Source organism: Rhinoraja longicauda, chromosome 1 (assembly GCF_053455715.1).
Source record: "Rhinoraja longicauda isolate Sanriku21f chromosome 1, sRhiLon1.1, whole genome shotgun sequence".
Lineage (NCBI taxonomy): Eukaryota > Metazoa > Chordata > Chondrichthyes > Rajiformes > Arhynchobatidae > Rhinoraja > Rhinoraja longicauda.
In genome coordinates this window covers 98,178,862-98,198,676 of record NC_135953.1, presented here as the reverse complement: position 1 = coordinate 98,198,676, position 19,815 = coordinate 98,178,862, and the positions used below count along the sequence as shown (strand labels likewise).

General features: G+C 45.8%; 1 protein-coding gene across 1 annotated transcript in view; it reads left to right on the top strand.

Moving 5' to 3' along the window:
- Window positions 1-19,815, top strand: part of LOC144595595 (bone morphogenetic protein receptor type-1B) — a 369,976-nt gene that overhangs the window by 263,995 nt on the left and 86,166 nt on the right. The window contains exon 4 of the mRNA XM_078403165.1: window positions 1,377-1,543. Within this exon, the coding sequence (XP_078259291.1) occupies window positions 1,471-1,543 (73 nt within the window). The 5' untranslated portion in view covers window positions 1,377-1,470. The remainder of the gene's footprint in view (window positions 1-1,376; window positions 1,544-19,815) is intronic.

Genomic DNA, 19,815 nt, shown 5'->3' with positions numbered 1-19,815 from the left:
AATCCATGCCTGAAAGCAAATCAGCAGTGACACTCCAGCACGGCCTCCAGCTCAAGTGAGAAAGCACATCATTTGTGCGGCGTCTTAGGCAAGTCATACAACTCCTCTCTGCTCTTCCCTCTCCCTCCTTCACAAGTACTTTCTGCCCTCTCCAACTCTCTCTCTCTCTCTCTCTCTCTCTCTCTCTCTCTCTCTCTCTCCTCTCTCTCTCTCCTCTCTCTCTCCTCTCTCTCTCTCTCTCTCTCTCTCTCTCTCTCTCTCTCTCTCTCTCTCTCTCTCTCTCTCTCTCTCTCTCTCTCTCTCTCTCTCTCTCTCTCTCTCTCTCTCTCTCTCTCCTCTCTCTCTCTCTCTCTCTCTCTCTCTCTCTCTCTCTCTCTCTCTCTCTCTGTCACTATCTCACTTTCTCCCTCCCTCCCTCCCTCCCTCCCTCCCTCAGTACTCTGTTCACAATCCCCCTGCCCCCTCTCCTTACCCCTCTCTCTAATCTAACTGCACTTTCTCTCTTCCTCCACCTTTCCTCTCCTCTCTCCACCTCCCAATACGCTGTTCATCATTTCCCCCTTTTTTATATCCTCTCCCACCCCCCTCGTATCTAACTACATTCTCTTCCTCTATCCCTCCCCTTTTCTCTCTCTCCCACTACCCCTCTCAACTCTCTCATCTAACTGCTTGTAATCTCCCTCCACCCCACCCCCTCTGTCTCTGTCTCTTTTTCTCTCTCTCTATCTCTCTCTGTCTTTTTTCTCTCTCTCTATCTCTCTCTCCCTCTCTCCCTCTCTCCCTCTCTCTCTCTCCCCCCTCTCTCCCTCTCTCTCCCTCTCTGCCTCTCTCTCTGCCTCTCTCTCTCTCTCTCTCTCTCTCTCTCTCTCTCTCATACTCTTATTCCCTCCCCCTCCCACCCACTTTTCCCTCCCTCTCCCTCTCTTCCCTCCCTCCCAATGCTTTCTCTTCGTGTTTTTGTGTGTGTGTCCGCGCATCAACTTGGCAGCATTCTCCAAGCCAGGGGGAGACGTGCTCTGAATGCTGTGTGGGCTAATCAGAGTGCAGCGACTGTTTATTTGCAACAGAGAGATGGTCTCTCTCTGTGGGATGTTTGCACGGGCTCTTCTCAGTGCAAAATGAGTGTGCTGGATCTCTCTTCCAGGCAAGAACGTGGATTTAGGGTTTAGTTTAGTGTTTGGAGTTGTTTTGCCATTTTCCCAACAATGGACTGGATTATGTTTGAGTTGTCGTCAATTGGGATATGTTCACCCTGAGGGAGTCCATTCCTGCCTCAGGCCCTCATGCAGTGTCCTCTCCCCCTGTTGTCCCACAAGACTGTCGGCGAACAGCCTGCATCTCACTGACAATCTTGTCTTTCACCTTTCCACCCTCAGGCCGATCACAGAGTTCCCCGGAGCGCCTGATTAACAGCACCGTACCTCGGCTGGGCTGAAGGCAGCGAGCACAGGGCACCCAAATACCAGGGCGATGGTTGGGTTGGCTGGCGTAGGGTGGCAGGTTCCCGTGTCCCTGTTTGTGCTGCTCTCTCTACACACCAGAGGTAAGTGTGCCTGCTCAAGGCTGCAAGCTGCTGGCTTTGCCCACTGGCGACTTGCGCGGAGCTTGTGGGGAACTTAACTTTGTGTTTTTGAAAGTGCGGAAACACTGTTAAACGTGAACCTGCTGCAATTAAAAGCAAGAGAGGGAGAGTCTGCCATATACTTTGCCATATACTATGTCAGGAGAGTCTCCCATATACTTTGCATTTTGCTCTTTAGTCCGTTCTGAAACAGACCGAGAAAACTGCCTGCTTCCTGGCTGTGCTCAGAAAGGCTTTAGCTTTGAGTTTTTTTTACTCAGTCATTGTACGTTTTCTCACTGCTGTTTGTCCTTTGCTAGGCTCTGCTTTTCCTTCAAAGAGGAGCCCAAAGGGACCTTGTGAAAGATCGCTAACTGTCTTGGTGCTGATGGCATTTTCTGATTACTGTGTAATAAATAATAAAACCCTGTACGTGGCTACATTCAACATGGAAATGCCCTCATCGGTCGGGGAATTGGTCAGTGAAGGTTGGGTGGTGATTTTAGAAGGACGTTTGATGAAGTCCTTCGTGGTAAGCTGGTCCAGAAGATTAAGATGCATGGGATCCAAGGTAACGTAAGTTTGGATTCAGGACTGGCTTACTTGTAGAAGGCAGAGGGTTTTGATGGAAAGGCATTATTCAGGCTGTGACCAGTGGAGTTCCGCAAGAAACTGTGCTGGGACTTCTGTAGTTTGTGATATAGATAAACTACATGGATGTAAATGTAGATAGACGTAAAATGCTGGAGTTACTCAGCGGGTCAGGCAGCATCTCTAGAGAAAAGGAATAGGTGACATTTTGGATCGAGACCCTTCCCCACTCTAAATGTCGATGGGTTTTGATTTATTGGTTCTAGATTGATGGAGTCGTTGATTGTGAGGAAGGCTGTCAAACTGCACAGCAGGATATAGATTAGCTACAATATGGGGGGCACAGTGGTGCAATGGGAGAGTTGCTGCCTTACAGCGCCAGAGACCCGGGTTCGATCTTGTCTATAGGTGCTGTCTGTGGGGAGTTTGTACGTTCTCCCTGTGACCGCGTGAGTTTTCCCCGGTTTCCTCCCACATTCCAAAGACATACAGGTTTGTAGATTCATTTGGCTGAGGTGAAAATTGTAAATTGTCCCTAGTGCCAGTGTAGGGGGATCGCTGGTCGGCAGGGGCTCGAAGGGCCTGATTTCGTGCTGTATCTCTAAACTAAACTAAACTGAACTACAGAAATGCACAGATAAATGGCACGTGAAATTTAATCTGAGCAAGTGTAAGGTGTTGGAAGTCAATTGTAAGGGAAAAGGATACAATCAATGGCAAGACTCTTAACAGTGTTGATGTACAGAGCATTTTGGGACCAAGACTATAGCTCCCTGAAACTGGCACCACAAGGAGATGGAATGGGTAGAAGACTCTGTGTATCTACCCTACCTAGTCCCCTCATATCTTATACGCCTCTATGAGATCACCCCTCATCCTCATCCTCCTGCACTCCAAATAATCAAGTCTGAGCCTGCTCAACCTCACCTTATACCTCGAGTCCTGGCAACATCCGTGACATTGTGGGCCGAAGGGCCTGTTCCTATGCTGAACTACAGAGCATTTTGGGACCGAGACTATAGCTCCCTGAGACTGGCACCACAAGGAGATGGAATGGTAAAGAAAGTTTATGTCATGCTTGCCTTCATTGTCAGGGCATTCGGTTTTAGAACCAGGATATCATGTTGCAGCTTTATAAGACTTTGGTTCGGCCACACCTGGAGTATTGCGTGCAGTTCTGGTCGCCCAATGGCAGGAAGGATGCGGCAGCTTTGGAGAGGGTGCAGAAGTGGTTTACCAGAATGCCGCCTGGATTGGAAGATATTAACTAGAAGAGAGGTTGGATACAAAGTACGAGAGTAACTCAGCGGGTCAGTCAGCAACTCCGGAGAACATGGATGGGTGAGATTTTGTGTCGGGATCCTTCTTCAGATTGAAGAAGAGTCAAATGTTTCCTTTCCATGTCCCGACCCCAAACGTCACCCATCTTTTTCCTCCAGAGATGCTGCCTGACCCGCTAATTGTTTTCTTTGGAACATCGGATGCTAAGGGGAGATCTGATAGAAGTACATAGAATTATGACATGCGTAGATGGAGTACGCTGTTAGAACCTTTTTCCCAGGGTGGCCATGTCAAAGGCTAGAGAGCATAGCTTTATGGTGAAAGGGACAAAGTTCATAGGTGAAGAGGGGGACAGGCTTTTTACACACAGAGTGATGGGTGCCTGGAACACACTGCTAGAGGTGGTGGTGGAGGCAGATGCAATAGTGGCGTTTAAGAGACTTGTAGAGAGGCAAGTGGATGTGCAGGTGATGGAAGGATATGGATCCTGTGCAGGCAAAGGAGATTAGTCTAACTTGGCAACATTGAAAACTAGAATCCTCTGGTTGCTAATTCTCTTACGCTGGGTAGAAGACCCTGTGTATCTACCCTACCTAGTCCCCTCATATCTTATACGCCTCTATGAGATCACCCCTCATCCTCCTGCACTCCAAATAATCAAGTCTGAGCCTGCTTAACCTCTCATTATACCTGGAGTCCTGGCAACATCCGTGACATTGTGGGCCGAAGGGCCTGTTGCTGTGCTGTAATGTTCGATGTTCACTGTTCCATAAATGGTGAACTGACACTTAAAAAAAAACTATAGTGTTAAGTGTGGGGCGGCACGGTGGCACAACGGCAGAGTAGTGGCCTCACAGTGCCAGGGACCCGGGTTCGATCCTGACTACGGTGTTTGTACGTTCTCCCTGTGACTGTGCAGGTTTTCTCCGGGTGCTCCGGTTTCCTCCCACACTCCTCAGAGATACAGGTTTGTAGGTTAATTGGCTTTGGTAAGCATAGTAAATGGTCCCCTAGTGTGAAGGATAGTGCTAGTGTACTGGGCGATCTTTGGTCGGCACGGACTCAGTGGGCCGAGGGGCCTGTTTCCGTGCTGTGTATCTAAACAAAACTAAAAGGTTTGTCCAGCAATGGAACCTCTAATTGTACAGTAGAATGGTGTGTTTGAATTTGGCACAAAAGGCGTAAGACATTATCGGCTGCAGTCAATGAACCATGAGTGTCTGATTCAAGTGTCTCACAGACTGCTGTTTGTATTGGTTTGTGATTTGTTTCTGTCTGATAGTGACTGGTGCAAGTTGGAACAGAATAATGTCTTGTCTTATATATCACAGTGTTCCCATTGCTGCATTATAGCTCACGTTTCATAATATTGCCTCGCTGAATGATGTACCACAGAGTGTGTGATAATCTCACATACACTATCAAGGCAAGTGGGCTGGTAGGTTGCAAGCAGTCAGGGAAGTAGACTTCTAGTTTAGTTTAGTTTAGAGATGCAGCGCGGAAACAGGCCCTTCGGCCCACCGAGTCCGGCCGACCTGTGATCCCCGTACACCAACACAGTCGTAAACACACTAAGGACAATTTACAATTTCACCAAGCCAATCAACCCACAAACCTGCACATCTTTGGAGTGTGGGAGGAAACCAGAGCACCCGGAGAAAACCCACCCGGGTCACGGGGAGCACGTACAAACTCCGTGCAGACAGCACCCGTAGTCAGGATTGTACCTGGGTCTCTGGCGCAGTCAGGTAGCACCTCTGCCGCTGCTTCATTGTGCCACCCCAAAGTCACTGGATTTGGTTGCGCTCAATGCGGCTTTTATTTTGCGGTGTACACTCTGTGATAGCGAGCACGTGTGTTTATACCCCATGCTTAATGAAACGATGTAAACTCTAATCCCACATGACCAAGCATCAAACTGGTGTGCCTTGTGTATGGAGGAACTGCAGATGCTGGAGAGTGGATGGGAGAGCAGGGTGGAGAGTGGATGGGAGAGCAGGGTGGAGAGTGGATGGGAGAGCAGGGTGGAGAGTGGATGGGAGAGCAGGGTGGAGAGTGGATGGGAGAGCAGGGTGGAGAGTGGATGGGAGAGCAGGGTGGTGTGGGGATGGGAGAGCAGGGTGGAGAGTGGATGGGAGAGCAGGGTGGAGAGTGGATGGGAGAGCAGGGTGGAGTGGGGATGGGTGAGCAGGGTGGAGAGTGGATGGGAAAGCAGGGTGGAGAGTGGATGGGAGAGCAGGGTGGTGTGTGGATGGGAGAGCAGGGTGGTGTGTGGATGGGAGAGCAGGGTGGTGTGTGGATGGGAGAGCAGGGTGGTGTGTGGATGGGAGAGCAGGGTGGAGAGTGGATGGGAGGGCAGGGTGGAGAGTGGATGGGAGAGCAGGGTGGAGAGTGGATGGGAGAGCAGGGTGGAGAGTGGATGGGAGAGCAGGGTGGTGTGGGGATGGGAGAGCAGGGCGGAGAGTGGATGGGAGAGCAGGGTGGTGGGGATGGGAGAGCAGGGTGGAGAGTGGATGGGAGAGCAGGGTGGAGAGTGGATGGGAGAGCAGGGTGGAGAGTGGATGGGAGAGCAGGGTGGAGAGTGGATGGGAGAGCAGGGTGGTGTGGGGATGGGAGAGCAGGGCGGAGAGTGGATGGGAGAGCAGGGTGGTGTGTGGATAGCTCAGGAGAAGAGAGAAGAGGGATCTTCAAAATAATCTCAGAGGAAAATAGTTTAAGTTGGTTTATTTCTGAAACAAAGACGCAGTTTCCACACAGTCCATCCAAAATATATTTTAAAACCATTGAAAGTAGCCATGTTTATGTGAGGAGAGCTGGGAGTTATTCATGCGAGACTCTTGGCAAATTTCTTAATGAAAGGGTCTCATTTGTTGAAAGTTGAGAATGGTTTGGGTTCCGCTGCGATGAGGGCAGGTTTAGTTTAGTTATGCTTTGTGTAGATGTAGGAGGGATACGGTGTCCACATTCTTCATGTGACCTTGCCGAAGTTGTCCTCTTAACGTGATAGATGGGTGGCCCAGTAAGTGTTTGTCTTCATTTTAACGAAGGCTGCTGGTTGAAAGGCACTCTACTGCCCACTGTTTAGATTCTTGTGAAAAGAACGAGTTATTTATTTTTGTGAATATTTAGTCTAGGATTGCCATTGAAAGTTTAAAGGCTGACATTATCTGGTGTAAGGAGGATTGGGCTGTATCTCAGAGTTACGGCAAACAGAAAACAAGGAAACATAGAAAAATGTAAACACATCTCTGCAAGGAAATCCACAGTGCTGTGTCGAAACAAAGAATTGCAGATGCTGGTTAATACACAAACAGGCACAAAGTGCTGGAGTAACTCAGCAGGCCAGGCAGCACCTCTGGAGAATATGGATAGGTGACATTTCGGGTCGGAACTCTTCTTCAGAATGAGGAAGGGTCTTGACCCGAAATGTCACCTATCAATGTTCCCCATGGTGATATGTGTTAGAATGCCCTGTAAGTGTGGATGCAGTTCATTGTAATTTCTCTGCGCTGTTTGGTATCATTGCATTACATTGGGCGGCACAGTGGCGCTGCTGGTAGAGCCGCTGCCTCACAGCACCAGTAACCCGGTTCGGTCCTAGCCTTGGGTGTTGTCTATATGGAGTTTGCACGTTGTCCTGTGACCACATGGGTTTCTTCCGGGTGCTTTGCCAGTCCATCCTTTAGAGGGATATGGGACAAATGCAGGCAAATGGAACTAATTTTGATGGGGCATCTTGGTCAGTATGGACCAGATGGGCCAAAGGGCCTGTTTGGGTGCTGCATGACCCTTTGACAAATCTTGAAAGCCTTTATGTTGAGAATGAAGCAATTGGGACAGATCTCTTCAGAGTAGATTAATAAATAGACTTAGCAGAATGACTCATAGAATTTTGGAGATGCAGGGTTAAAACAATCCTGTGGCCCACGCTGACCAGTGATCACACCTTACGCTAGCACCATCCTACACACGCGGGACAATTTACTATTCTATTGAAGCCGATTAACCTATAAACCTGTGCATCTTTGGGGTGTGTGAGAAAACTGGAGCACCCAGAGAAAACCCACGCCATCACATTGAGAACATACAAAAACACCGCACGTACAGCACCCACAGTCAAGATCAAACCCGTCTGTAAGCTCTACTGCTGCGCCGCTGTGACACCCTGAGTTAGTAAGAAACAACTGTTAACATAAAAATGTTACTGACTAGTTTGTAACAAGTTTTAAGATCATTGTTAATGTCTCAAGTTGATGACCTTTCATCAGAACTGGAACATAGAAACAGAAACAGGCCCTTCAGCCCACAATGGGAGACATGAATTGTGCAGTGTGAGGGAGGTATTGAATGTAGCAGTGAATGTCTCAATGAAGAACAGTGAAGATGTGTCAGTGAGAGAATAAAGTGAGTAAATGGGGAATTACGGGAGGGCACCAGTAAATGGGGAATTAGGGGAGGGCACCAGTAAATGGGGAATTAGGGGAGGGCACCAGTAAATGGAGAATTAAAGGACATTAATAAATGCAGAATTAGGGGAGGGCAGCAGTAAATGGGGACGTGCGGGTTTGCAGGTTAATTGGCTTCTGTAAATTGCTCCTAGTGTGTAGGGGGTGTAGTTTATTATTGTTCAGTTACAGTGAAAAGACTGCGCGCTATCCAGTCAAAAAAATATACATGAATTTAAAAAAAGAATAGTGTGAGTGGAGGAACATGGAACTAGTGTGAATGATTATAGATGGTCGGTGTGGACTCTTGGGACAAAATTTCCATGCTGTATCTGAAAATTTTCACATGGAACAGAATTAGAGACTAATTTGTAACTGGTATTTAATCTTCAATCTAAGGTGGTTAAGATGGTAGATAAGCTCTCTGCAAACTGTTCTGGTAATCTTTAATGAATGTTTGTAAATTGTAGCAGCATGGCCAATGGTTCTAGTTTGCTCCAGGCCTCTTTTGTTGAAAGGATTGAACATAAAGTTTTGTTCAGTGCGAGAGTTGTTGCAGATAAAGACATCTGCTGTGACGTTGGATCCGAGCCCAGTTTTGTTGCTCTCTGTATATGTCCTTGCACCTGTTAAACAGTGGATGGAGTAATGCTGTTCTCCACTGAACTCCGCTACAAGACATGCTTGTAATGTGTATTGATGCAAGGATACTTCATGAAAGATGTACTGGAATTACTTTGGGCAGCTGCGGAATGTAAATTCTGTTCATAATCTTGAATTTGTAAAAAAAAAAACAACAACAAAACGAGTCCGTAATGGTGACCTTATGAAACACTGCAGAAACCCATCTTGTGCACTCATGTCCTCCAGTAACTCTGCCATCTTTATCTCTGCCGGCCGATTTGTCATTCCAGAGTCACACCATGTAAGTTTTAGAGGTCCTCTTACCTGTCCTCGAAAACGACCCAACAAACCACTTAATTTCAACCTTGTTGTTGAGTTTAAACAGGGAAAGAATAAGGCAGAGGGAACCTTCATCAGAAGGACATCAGTCTCTCCTGTTTGAAGGGACCCGACTCGAAACGTCTCTCCAGAGATGCTGCCTGACCCGCTGAGTTACTCCACCATTTTAACTATATTTGGTATAAACCAGCATCTGCAGTTCCTTCCTGCACACCGGATCACTTGCCAGGCTTTGTCCTGCCCCTGTCTCTCTACTCCAGCTTTATCCCCAATGCTGCAATCAGTCTGAAGAAAAGTCTCGACCCGAAACATCACCTATTTATCACTTCCACAGATGCTGCTTGATCCACTGAGTTACTCCAGTACTTTGTGTTCTACTCAAGATTTCAGCATCTGCAGATCCTTGTGCTTCCAATATCTCATCATCGACATCATCTCAAGGGCAGTTAAGGATGTGTAACAAAAACTGTCCTTGCCATGAATAAATAAACCACAGCATTAGCCTTGGCTTGCTCGAATACAATGGCTCAGAAGATTAACTGTTCTAGCCACCATCCAGATATCAGAGTTTAGTTTAGAAGTTTAGAGATGCAGAGTGAAAACAGATCCTTCAGCCCACTGAGTTCGTGGTGACCAACGATCACTATACACTAGTTCTATCCGGCACAGCGGCCTCACCAGCGTCTTGTCCAACTGTAATCTAACATCAGTTTATAAGTTTATAAGTCATGGGAGTGGAATTAGGAAATTCGGCCCATCAAGTCTACTCCCCATTCAATTGTATCTGACCTATCTTTTCCTCTCTACCACATTCTCCTGCCTTATTTCCCGTAACCTTTGACACCCTTACTAATCAAGAATTGTCGCTCCCAGCTTTAAGAATACCCAATGACCGCCGCTACAGCCGTCTGTGGCAACGAATTCCTCAGATTCACCACCCTCTGGCTATCAGGTTATAAGTGGTCCTTGATTATGTGGGTTGTTTACTGAGGCAGCGTGAATGGTAGATGAAGTCGATGGTGGGAAGTCATGGAGTCATACAGTGTGGAAACAGACACTTGGGCACAACTTGCCCACACCGACCCATATGCCGCATCTACACGAGTCCCACCTGCCTGTGTTTGGCCCATATCCTATCCATGTATCTATTCAACTGTCTTTTAAACATTGTGATAGTACCTGCCTCAACTACTTCTTCGGGCAGCTCATTCCGCATACCCCATCACCCTTTCAGTAAAAAGGTCGCCCCTCAGCTTGCTATTAAATCTTTCCCCACTCTCCTTAAACCTATATCCTCTGGTTCTTGATTCCCATCAGGCAGAACGTTCAGAAGCTTGAAAGTGCCTCCCCCAGACTTAGTCTGGTGTGTGTGATGGACTGGGCTACGTCCATGACTCTTTGCGATTTCTTGCGGGCTTGGGCGGAACTGTTCCCAAACCAAGATTATTTTTATTTTGTGGCAATGCAATGGGTTTGGTGGGCCGCGTCCTTTTGAAGCAAAAAATATCTAGATTTTAATCTGAACTCTTGTCCGTAGATTAGTGGCCCAGAACTCTGGGTTCGTAACCACTCCAGCCTGACCATGCCACTGAGGCAGAAGTGCTACTCAGTACGACACAGGGACACCAATAATTACTTTCTCTCCACTTAATGTGAGCAATATTTTACTAATGTACAGGATGCTTGTCAACTGCTGCGTCCTTCTGCTAAATCCTTTTGCGACTATTTCAAAGCAAATATAACCCAAACTTTGGATGCTCAGCCAATTTGCTTCTATGCTTATTTTTTAATCATAAGATCATAAGACACAGGAGTAAAATGACTCAATTCGACCCATTGAGTCTGCTCTGCCATTCGATCATAGCTGATCTATTTTCTCCTACTCCACCCCATTCACCTGCCGTCTCCCCATTCCCTTTAACGCCATTACTAATCAAGAACTTATCAGTCTCTACTTTAAAAATACACTTTTACACTTTTAGAATATAAAAGAGTACAGCACAGGAACGCGCCGTTCGGCCCATAATATTTGTGCCGCACATTTGCCTAGTTAAACTGATCTCATCTGCCTGAAGAGGATCCATATCCCTCTATTCCCTTCTCTTCCATGTGTCTATCTAAAAGCCTCTTAAACACCACTATCATAATATCACATCCGCCCTGCACCACCACCCCTGGAATGCGTCCCACCATCCCCTGTGGAAAAAAGAAAACTGCCCAGGACATCTTCATTAAACTTTCCCCCTCTCACCTTGTAGCTGTGCCCTCTAATGTTGGGCTTTCCACCCTGGGAAAAAGATTCTGACTATCAACCCTATTTATGCCTCTGGTAATTTTTATATACTTCTATCAAGTCTACCCTCAACTTCCGACGATCCGGAGAGAACAATCCCTGTCCAACTGAAACCCTCTGGTAAACCTCTGCACCCTCTCCAAAGCCTCCACATCTTCCCTGTAATGGAGTGACCAGAACTGCACGCTATGCTGCAAATAAGGCCTAACCAAAGTCCTTTGGAACTGCATCATGATTCCCTGACACTTGTATTCAATGCCCCTGGCAATGAAGGCAAACATACCATATACTGTCTTTCCAGCGCTATCTACTTGTGCTGCCACCTTTAGTGAGCTATGAACTTGGACTCCAATATCCCTCTGCACCTCAGTGCTGCTAAAGGGCCTTACCATTAACTATATACTGTCTCCTTACATTCAACCACACAAAGTGGAGCATTTAATTAATGAATTATATACTAAGTTTTTACATAATTTAACTCGACGCATAATTGAAGAGGAGAAAGTGCTACACATTAACCATTCTATACAGTTTCTGTAGACATTTGTACCCTGGCTAATATTTAATAGTGTAGCCAACTAAATTTGAGTGTGTAAAATTAAAGCAGGTTAACTATGAACAGTTAATGTTAAATGAAGAGAGATCACACCCTGGTTTAGGGTGAACAGATCTGGTTAGTCCATTAGGTTCACGGCCCATTCTAGAGCAAGCATCATAGCGCTGGAAGAACTCAGTGGGCCAGGCAGTATCTGTGGAGGGAAATGGACAGATTTACAGTTTTGGGTCGGGACCCTTCTTCAGGTTGATTGGAGTTTGGGGGGACAAAGCTGGAAAAGAGTAGGGGTGGGACAAAGCACGGCAAGTGATAGGTGGTTACAGATGAAGGGGAATAGATGCAAAATGCTGGAGTATCTCAGCGGGACAGGCAGCATCCCTGCAGAGAAGGAATGAGTGACATTTCGGGTCAAGACCCTTCTTCAGAAGACCCGTCAGAAGAAGGGTCTTGACCTGAAACATTACCCATTCCTTCTCTCCAGAGATGCTGCCTGTCCCGTTGAGTTACTCCAGCATTTTGTATCTTCAGTTTAAAACCAGCATCTGCAGTTGCTGCCTGTACAGATGAAAGGGGTTTTGATTGGCACATGGGTGGAGCAAGTGACAAAGGCCAGTGATGAAAAGGAGACGAAAGAGTGTCGAATGAAGAAAGAAGAGTAGTGAAATGTAAAACTAGAGGGATAAAGGTGGATGGGGACAGGGAGGAGGGAAACAACGTTTAGGTTTGGGTTTATTATTGTCACATGTACCGAGGTACAGTGACAAGCTTTGTTTTGCATGCTATCCATACAGATCAGATAATACTATACATAAATACAATCAAGCCAAACTCGTGAATTGGGTAGAGCAAAGGGGAAGATACAAAGTGCAGAATATAGTTCTCAGCATTGTAGCGCACCAGTTCCATAGACAAGATCCAATGTCCGAAATGGGGCTGATGTGAATCGGTCAGTACCCTAGTTTATGGAAGAACCATTCAGAAGGCTGATAGCAGAGGGGAAACATAGAAACATAGAAAATAGGTGCAGGAGTAGGCCATTCGGCCCTTCGAGCCTGCACCGCCATTCAATATGATCATGGCTGATCATCCAGCTCAGTAGCCTGTACCTGCCTTCTCTCCATACCCCCTGACCCCTTTAGCAAAAAGGGCCACATCTAACTCCCTCTTAAATATAGCCAATGAACTGGCCTCAACTACCTTCTGTGGCAGAGAATTCCACAGACTCACCACTCTGTGTGAAGAAATGTTTTCTCATCTCGGTCCTAAAAGACTTCCCCCATATCCTTAAGCTGTGACCCCTGGTTCTAGACTCCCCCAACATCGGGAACAATCTTCCCGCATCTAGCCTCTCCAACCCCTTAAGAATTTTATATGTTTCTATAAGATCCCCCCTCAGTCTTCTAAATTCCAGCGAGTACAAGCCCAGTCTATCCAGTCTTTCCTCATATGAAAGTCCTGCCATCCCAGGGATCAATCTGGTGAACCTTCTCTGCACTCCCTCTAAGGCAAGAACGTCTTTCCTCAGGTTAGGAGACCAAAACTGCACACAATACTCCAGGTGTGGTCTCACCAAGGCCCTGTACAACTGCAGCAGAACCTCCCTGCTCGTAAACTCAAATCCTCTTGCTATGAATGCCAACATACCATTCGCTTTCTTCACTGCCTGCTGCACCTGCATGCTTGCTTTCAATGACTGGTGCACCATGACACCCAGGTCACGTTGCATCTCCCCTTCTCCCAATTGGTCACCATTCAGGTAATACTCTGCTTTCCTGTTCTTGCCGCCAAAGTGGATAACCTCACATTTATCCACATTATATTGCATCTGCCATGCATTTGCCCACTCGCCTAATCTATCCAAGTCACTCTGCAGCCTCCTAGCATCCTCCTCGCAGCTAACACTGCCACCCAGCTTCGTGTCATCCGCAAACTTAGAGATGTTGCATTCAATTCCCTCGTCCAAATCATTAATATACACTGTAAATAACTGGGGTCCCAGCACTGAGCCTTGCGGTACCCCACTGGTCACTGCCTGCCATTCCGAAAAGGACCCGTTTATTCCTACTCTTTGCTTCCTGTCCACCAACCAATTTTCTATCCACCTCAACACTGAACCCTCAATACCGTGTGCTTTAAGTTTGTACACCAATTTCCTATGTGGGACCTTGTCGAAGGCCTTCTGAAAGTCCAGATATTACACATCGACTGGTTCTCCCTTATCCACTCTACTAGTTACATCCTCGAAAAATTCTATAAGATTCGTCAGACATGATTTGCCTTTGGTAAATCCATGCTGACTTTGTCCGATGATTTCACCACTTTCCAAATATGATGCTATCACATCTTTAATAACTGACTCTAGCATTTTCCCCACTACCGATGTTAGGCTAACTGGTCTATAATTCCCCGTTTTCTCTCTCCCTCCCTTTTTAAAAAGTGGGGTCACATTAGCTACCCTCCAGTCCTCAGGAACTACTCCAGAATCTAAAGAGTTTTGAAAAATTATCACTAATGCATCCACTATTTCTGAGGCTACTTCCTTAAGCACTCTGGGATGCAGCCTATCTGGCCCTGGGGATTTATCTGCCTTTAATCCATTTAATTTACCTAACACCACTTCCCGACTAACCTGGATTTCCCTCAGTTCCTCCATCTCATTAGACCCCCGGTCCCTCGTTATTTCCGGCAGACGGTTTATGTCTTCCTTAGTGAAGACAGAACCAAAGTATTTGTTCAATTGGTCTGCCATCTCCTTGTTCCCTATGATCAATTCACCTGTTTCCGACTGCAAGGGACCTACATTTGTCTTAACTAATCTTTTTCTCTTGACATATCTATAAAAGCTTTTGCAGTCAGTTTTTATGTTCCTTGCCAGTTTTCCCTCATAATCTATTTTCCCTTTCCTAATTAAGCCCTTTGTCCTCCTCTGCTGGACTCTGAATTTCTCCCAGTCCTCTGGTATGCTACTTTTTCTGGCTAATCTGTATGCTTCATCTTTTGTTTTAATACTATCCTTGAACAAAAGATGAAGCATACAGACTGCTAACTAACCCTTCCTCATTACTCAATACCCAGTCTAGAATGGCCTGTTCTCTTGTTGGTTCCTCGACATGTTGGTTTAGAAAACCATCTCTCAAACATTCCAAGAAATCCTCCTCCTCAGCACCCCTGCCAGTTTGGTTCAACCAATCTATATGTAGATTGAAGTCACCCATTATAACTGCTGCACCTTTAGTGCACGCATTTCTAATTTCCTGTTTGATGCCATCCCCAACCTCACTACTGCTGCTAGGTGGCCTGTACACAACTCCCACTAGCGTTTTCTGCCCCTTAGTGTTTCGTAGCTCTACCCATATCGATTCCACATCCTCCAAGCTAATGTCCTTCCTTTCCACTGCTTTAATCTCCTCTCTAACCAGTAACGCTACCCCACCTCCTTTTCCTTTCTGTCTATCCCACCTGAATATAGAATATCCCTGGATGTTGAGCTCCCAGCCTTGGTCACCCTGGAGCCATGTCTCCGTAATCCCAACTATATCATAATCATTAATAACTATCTCCACATTTAATTCATCCACCTTATTACGTATACTCCTTGCATTGAGACACAAAGCCTTCAGGCTTGTTTTTACAACTCTCTTACCCCTTATACAATTATGTTGAAAAGTGGCCCTTTTTGATTTTTGCCCTGGATTTGTCTGCCTGCCACTTTTACTTTTCACCTTGCTACCTGTTGCTTCTACCCTCATTTTACACCCCTCTGTCTCTCTGCTCCTGCTCCCATCCCCCTGCCACAGGAGCTGTTCTTGAGTCTGGTGGTGCACGCTTTCAAACTTCTGTACCTTCCACCTGATGGGAGCAGGGAGAAGAAGGAATGACTGGGGTGGGATGAGTCTTTGATTATGTTGGCTGCTTTTCTGAGGCATCAGGAGAATAAATGTGCAATATGGGAGTCAGGGATGGGAGATGAATGTGCGGAGGAGAGGAAAGAACAATTCTGTTCAAGTTAATAATTGATGACCTTGAATAAACTGTTCATACTTCTTTGTGCAATAAAACTTAGTGGTAATTGAATACCAAAACAATCTTCTCTGGATTTTATTAGCCATGCATACATTTTTGGAAAATGTTCAAGATGTTTGTATCAAGCAACAATTCAGGCTGTTTCCAATTACAATATATTTTCACAAAGAATTATTTTCATTGGGGTCGGATATTATCTTTATCAAAGACGAATGTCCAATAATGGATCATTTTAGGTGGGCCGTTTCAATAGAAATTTAAGGAAGATTTGTCCTCACGACTTCCCCCACGCCCTTTAATCAGTGAAACCTCACTTATAATTGGCTATGGTTTATTATTGTCATGTGTATCGAGATGCAGTGAAAAGCTTTTGTTTGTTTGCAGATCAATTAAATCAGAGCACACTACACTTGAGTACAATCAAGCCACACAGGTACAACCGGTAGTAAGTACAAAGGGAAAAATACCTGAGTGCAGAATACAGTATACAGCATTGTAATATTACGGTTCCAGAGAATAAAGTCTAATGTCCGCAATGAAACATCGGAGCCATACTCTAGCTTCAGGGAGGTCTGTCCAGTTGTCTGATAACAGAGGGAAGAAGCTGTCTACCCCGACTGTATTGTCAGAGCAGCTAACTTGTACACAACTGCAACATCAGATTCAAGCAACAATTGAAATGCTGGAAAGAAGATTTTCGTGGTCACGTATGAAGCTGCAGATGCTGAAATCTTGAGCAAAAAAAAACCGAAAGTGGTAGAGGAATTCAGCGCGTCAGGAAGCATCTGTGTGGGAATAGGCAGACGACTTCAAACCAAGGAAGGATCCTGACCCAAAACGCCTTCTCTCCACAGATACCGTTGTGTAGGAAGAAACTGCAGATGCTGGTTTACACCGACGATAGACACAAAATGCTGGAGTAACTCAGTGGGACATGCAGCATCTCTGGGTAGAAGGAATCGTCGCCCATTCCTTCTATCCAGAGATGCTGCCTGACTAGCTGAATTCCTCCAGCACTTTGTTTTTTGCTCAAGAAATCATTGGGTATTTTTAAGGTGGAGATTGACAGATGCTTGACTGGTAAGGGTGTCAAGGGTTATGGGGAGAAAGCAGGAGGACGGTATTGAGAGTGAAAGATAGATCAGGCATGATTAAATGGCGGAGTAGATTCAAAGGACCAAATGGCTTAATTCTGTTCCAATGACATGAACTTATGAGAAGGTAGTCTTTGTAGGCTGGAAATTAAATCCTAAAAATTACATATGATTTACGGGCACTTCCTAAGTTATTAGTTTCTTTTGCTCTGCACGAAAGATATTTGCCTAGAAGTTCATGATCAGACAGCAGAACTAGACACAGTGTGTAGTATTCAATTTTGCTTTCAAACAGCAATTAGATATTGGAATTTAGACTTTAGAAATACAGAGCGGAATCAGGCCCTTCTGCCCATTGAGTTTGTGCCGACTAGTGATCACTCCGTACACTAACACTATCCTATACACTAGGGACACTACAATTTTACAGAAGCCAAATAACCTACAAACTTGCACGTTTTTGGAATGTGGGAGAAAACCCAGGCGTCACGGGGAGAATGTACAAACTCCATATAGACAGCAATAGACAATAGACAATAGGTGCAGGAGTAGGCCATTCGGCCCTTCGAGCCAGCACCGCCATTCAATGTGATCATGGCTGATCATTCTCAATCAGTACCCCGTTCCTGCCTTCTCCCCGTACCCCCTGACTCCGCTACCCTTAAGAGCTCTATCTAGCTCTCTCTTGAATGGGTACAAACTCAGCACCCATAGTCAGGATTGAACCCGTGTCTCTGACGCTGTAAGGCCCAGGCTCTACCGCTGCTCCACTGTGCCAACCTATCATTTTCTCTTTCATTTCCTCGGTTGTTCCATTTTCCATTTTCTCACGTTCCAAAAGTCCTATGTTGAAAGCAGCTGAACGGGAATGAATTTCCAAATATTGGCCACTTTGACAAACTATATTACTTTGGCACTTTAACAATTGGATTAAGTTGCTGTTTTTTGTTACATTGTGCTGGGCAGTCGAGTAGTATGAATGGTTTGCTTTTTATCCCCCTTTACAAACTGGCACGCTTATTTTCATTGACTTTCATCATAAATATACTATATACAAGAAATAAAAGAAACAATGCAATGTTTCTTTACATGCATAGTTAGGGGCAGCACAGTGGCGCAGCTGGTAGAGCTGGTGTCTCACGGCACCAGAGACCCGGGTTTGATCCTGATCTCGGGTGCTGTCTATGTATAGTTTGTACGTTCTCCCTTAGACCGCATAAATTCCTCCGGATGCTCCGGTCTCCTCCCTCATCCCAAAGGCGTGCAGATTTGTAGGTTCCTGGGCCCAAGTGTGCCAGGCGAGAAGTGGATGAGAAAGCGGGATAATATAGAACTATGGTGGACGGATGATTGATGGTCTGCATGGAGTCAGTGGGCCGAAGGGCCTGTTTTCCATGCTGTATCTTCCAATCAATCATTCAATCAATCATTCAATCAAGTCCGTACATTCAGAGTCATTTAGTCACACAACATAGAAACTAGCCCTTCGGCCATGGTGTCAACACCGACTCTGATCCCCCGTTCAGAGTATTGCTATCCCACACACCAGTGACAATTTACCGAAGACAATTAACCCACAAACCTACACGTCTTTGGGATGTGGGAGGAAGCCGGAGCACCCGGATAAAGCCCAAGCAGTCACGGGGAGAACATGTACATTCCATACAGACAGTACCTGGACGTAGGAGCGAACCTGGGTATCCGGCGCTGTAAGGCAGCAACTCTACCGTTGTGCCTCTGATCTGTTTAGGTAGCATACAAAACAAAGCTTTTCACTGTACACATGACAATAATAAATTTAAACTTAGATGCTAAACCGAACAGAATTAGCAGAATTGAATGCACTTTACCAAAGAGAGCTCTAATTTCCAGCCACCCTCTGTGTAGTGAAGTGCTTCCTGGTAACTCTGTCTCACTCACCCTCTAGGGCCTTAATGTTTCGGGCATAAATTGTTTAACTTTTTCATCTCCTACTCAGGGTATTCATTCAAACAAAACCTCTGGTGATGGACTGCCCAAGTAGTAATAGAATCAATAAGTGAGATTTATTTAAGGGTTAGGTTGAATTATATCCACTTTCCAAACGTTAATCTTTGCACTGCAGAGTAACCAAATTAGTCTGCGGGAAATATTACAATGGTTGCCTTTTAGATCTTTTATCTAAAAGATAAACATGCCGGTTCTTAATTTTGCTGCAAGTTTTTACGATTATGGTGTTTTAGAAATTCTGAGCTATTGCTTTTTGAGTCATAGTTATCGAGTAATGCAGTGTGGAAACATGCCCTTCTGCCCAACTTGCCCACATCGACCATCATGTCCCGTCTACGCTAGTCCCACATGCCTGAGTTTGTCCCGTATCCCTCTAAACCTATACTATCCATGTACCTGTCCAAACGTTTCATAAATTTGCAATAGTCCCAGCCTCAACCACCTCCTCCGGCAGCTCGTTCCATACACCCACCACCCTTTGTGTGAAAAAAATACCCCTCAGATTACTATTCAATCTTTCCTCGACTTCTCCCTGTAGCTCAGACCCTTGTGTCCCGCAACATCCTCGTAAATCTTCTCTGCACCCTTTCCAGCTTGACGACATCTTTCCTATAACACTGAACTGAACACAATAATATTAACAACTAGACCAAGTGGACCCGTTGGGCCCCAACCTCTCCTGCATTGGTGCAGCACCCTGTCCTCCCCCACTCCCCTCTCTCCTCAACCCCCCCTCCCCTCTCCCTTGTCCCCCACTCCCCCCTTCCCCCTCCCTCCCTCCTCCCCTCCCCCTCCCTCCTCCCCTCCCCTCCCCTCCTTTCAAACTTTAAAATGTAAATAACTTTAAAAATATAAGACTAATTTCAATAAAACTACTTGCATTATCACTAAAGTGGCAATTGTGAGTAAGGTGGGCCTAAAATTGTCATGCTATCGTGTACCGTTTTGGCTGAAGTTCAGTCACAAACAAGATAACAAATGAGAGTTTTAGTATATAGATAACATAATGTTATCCAATA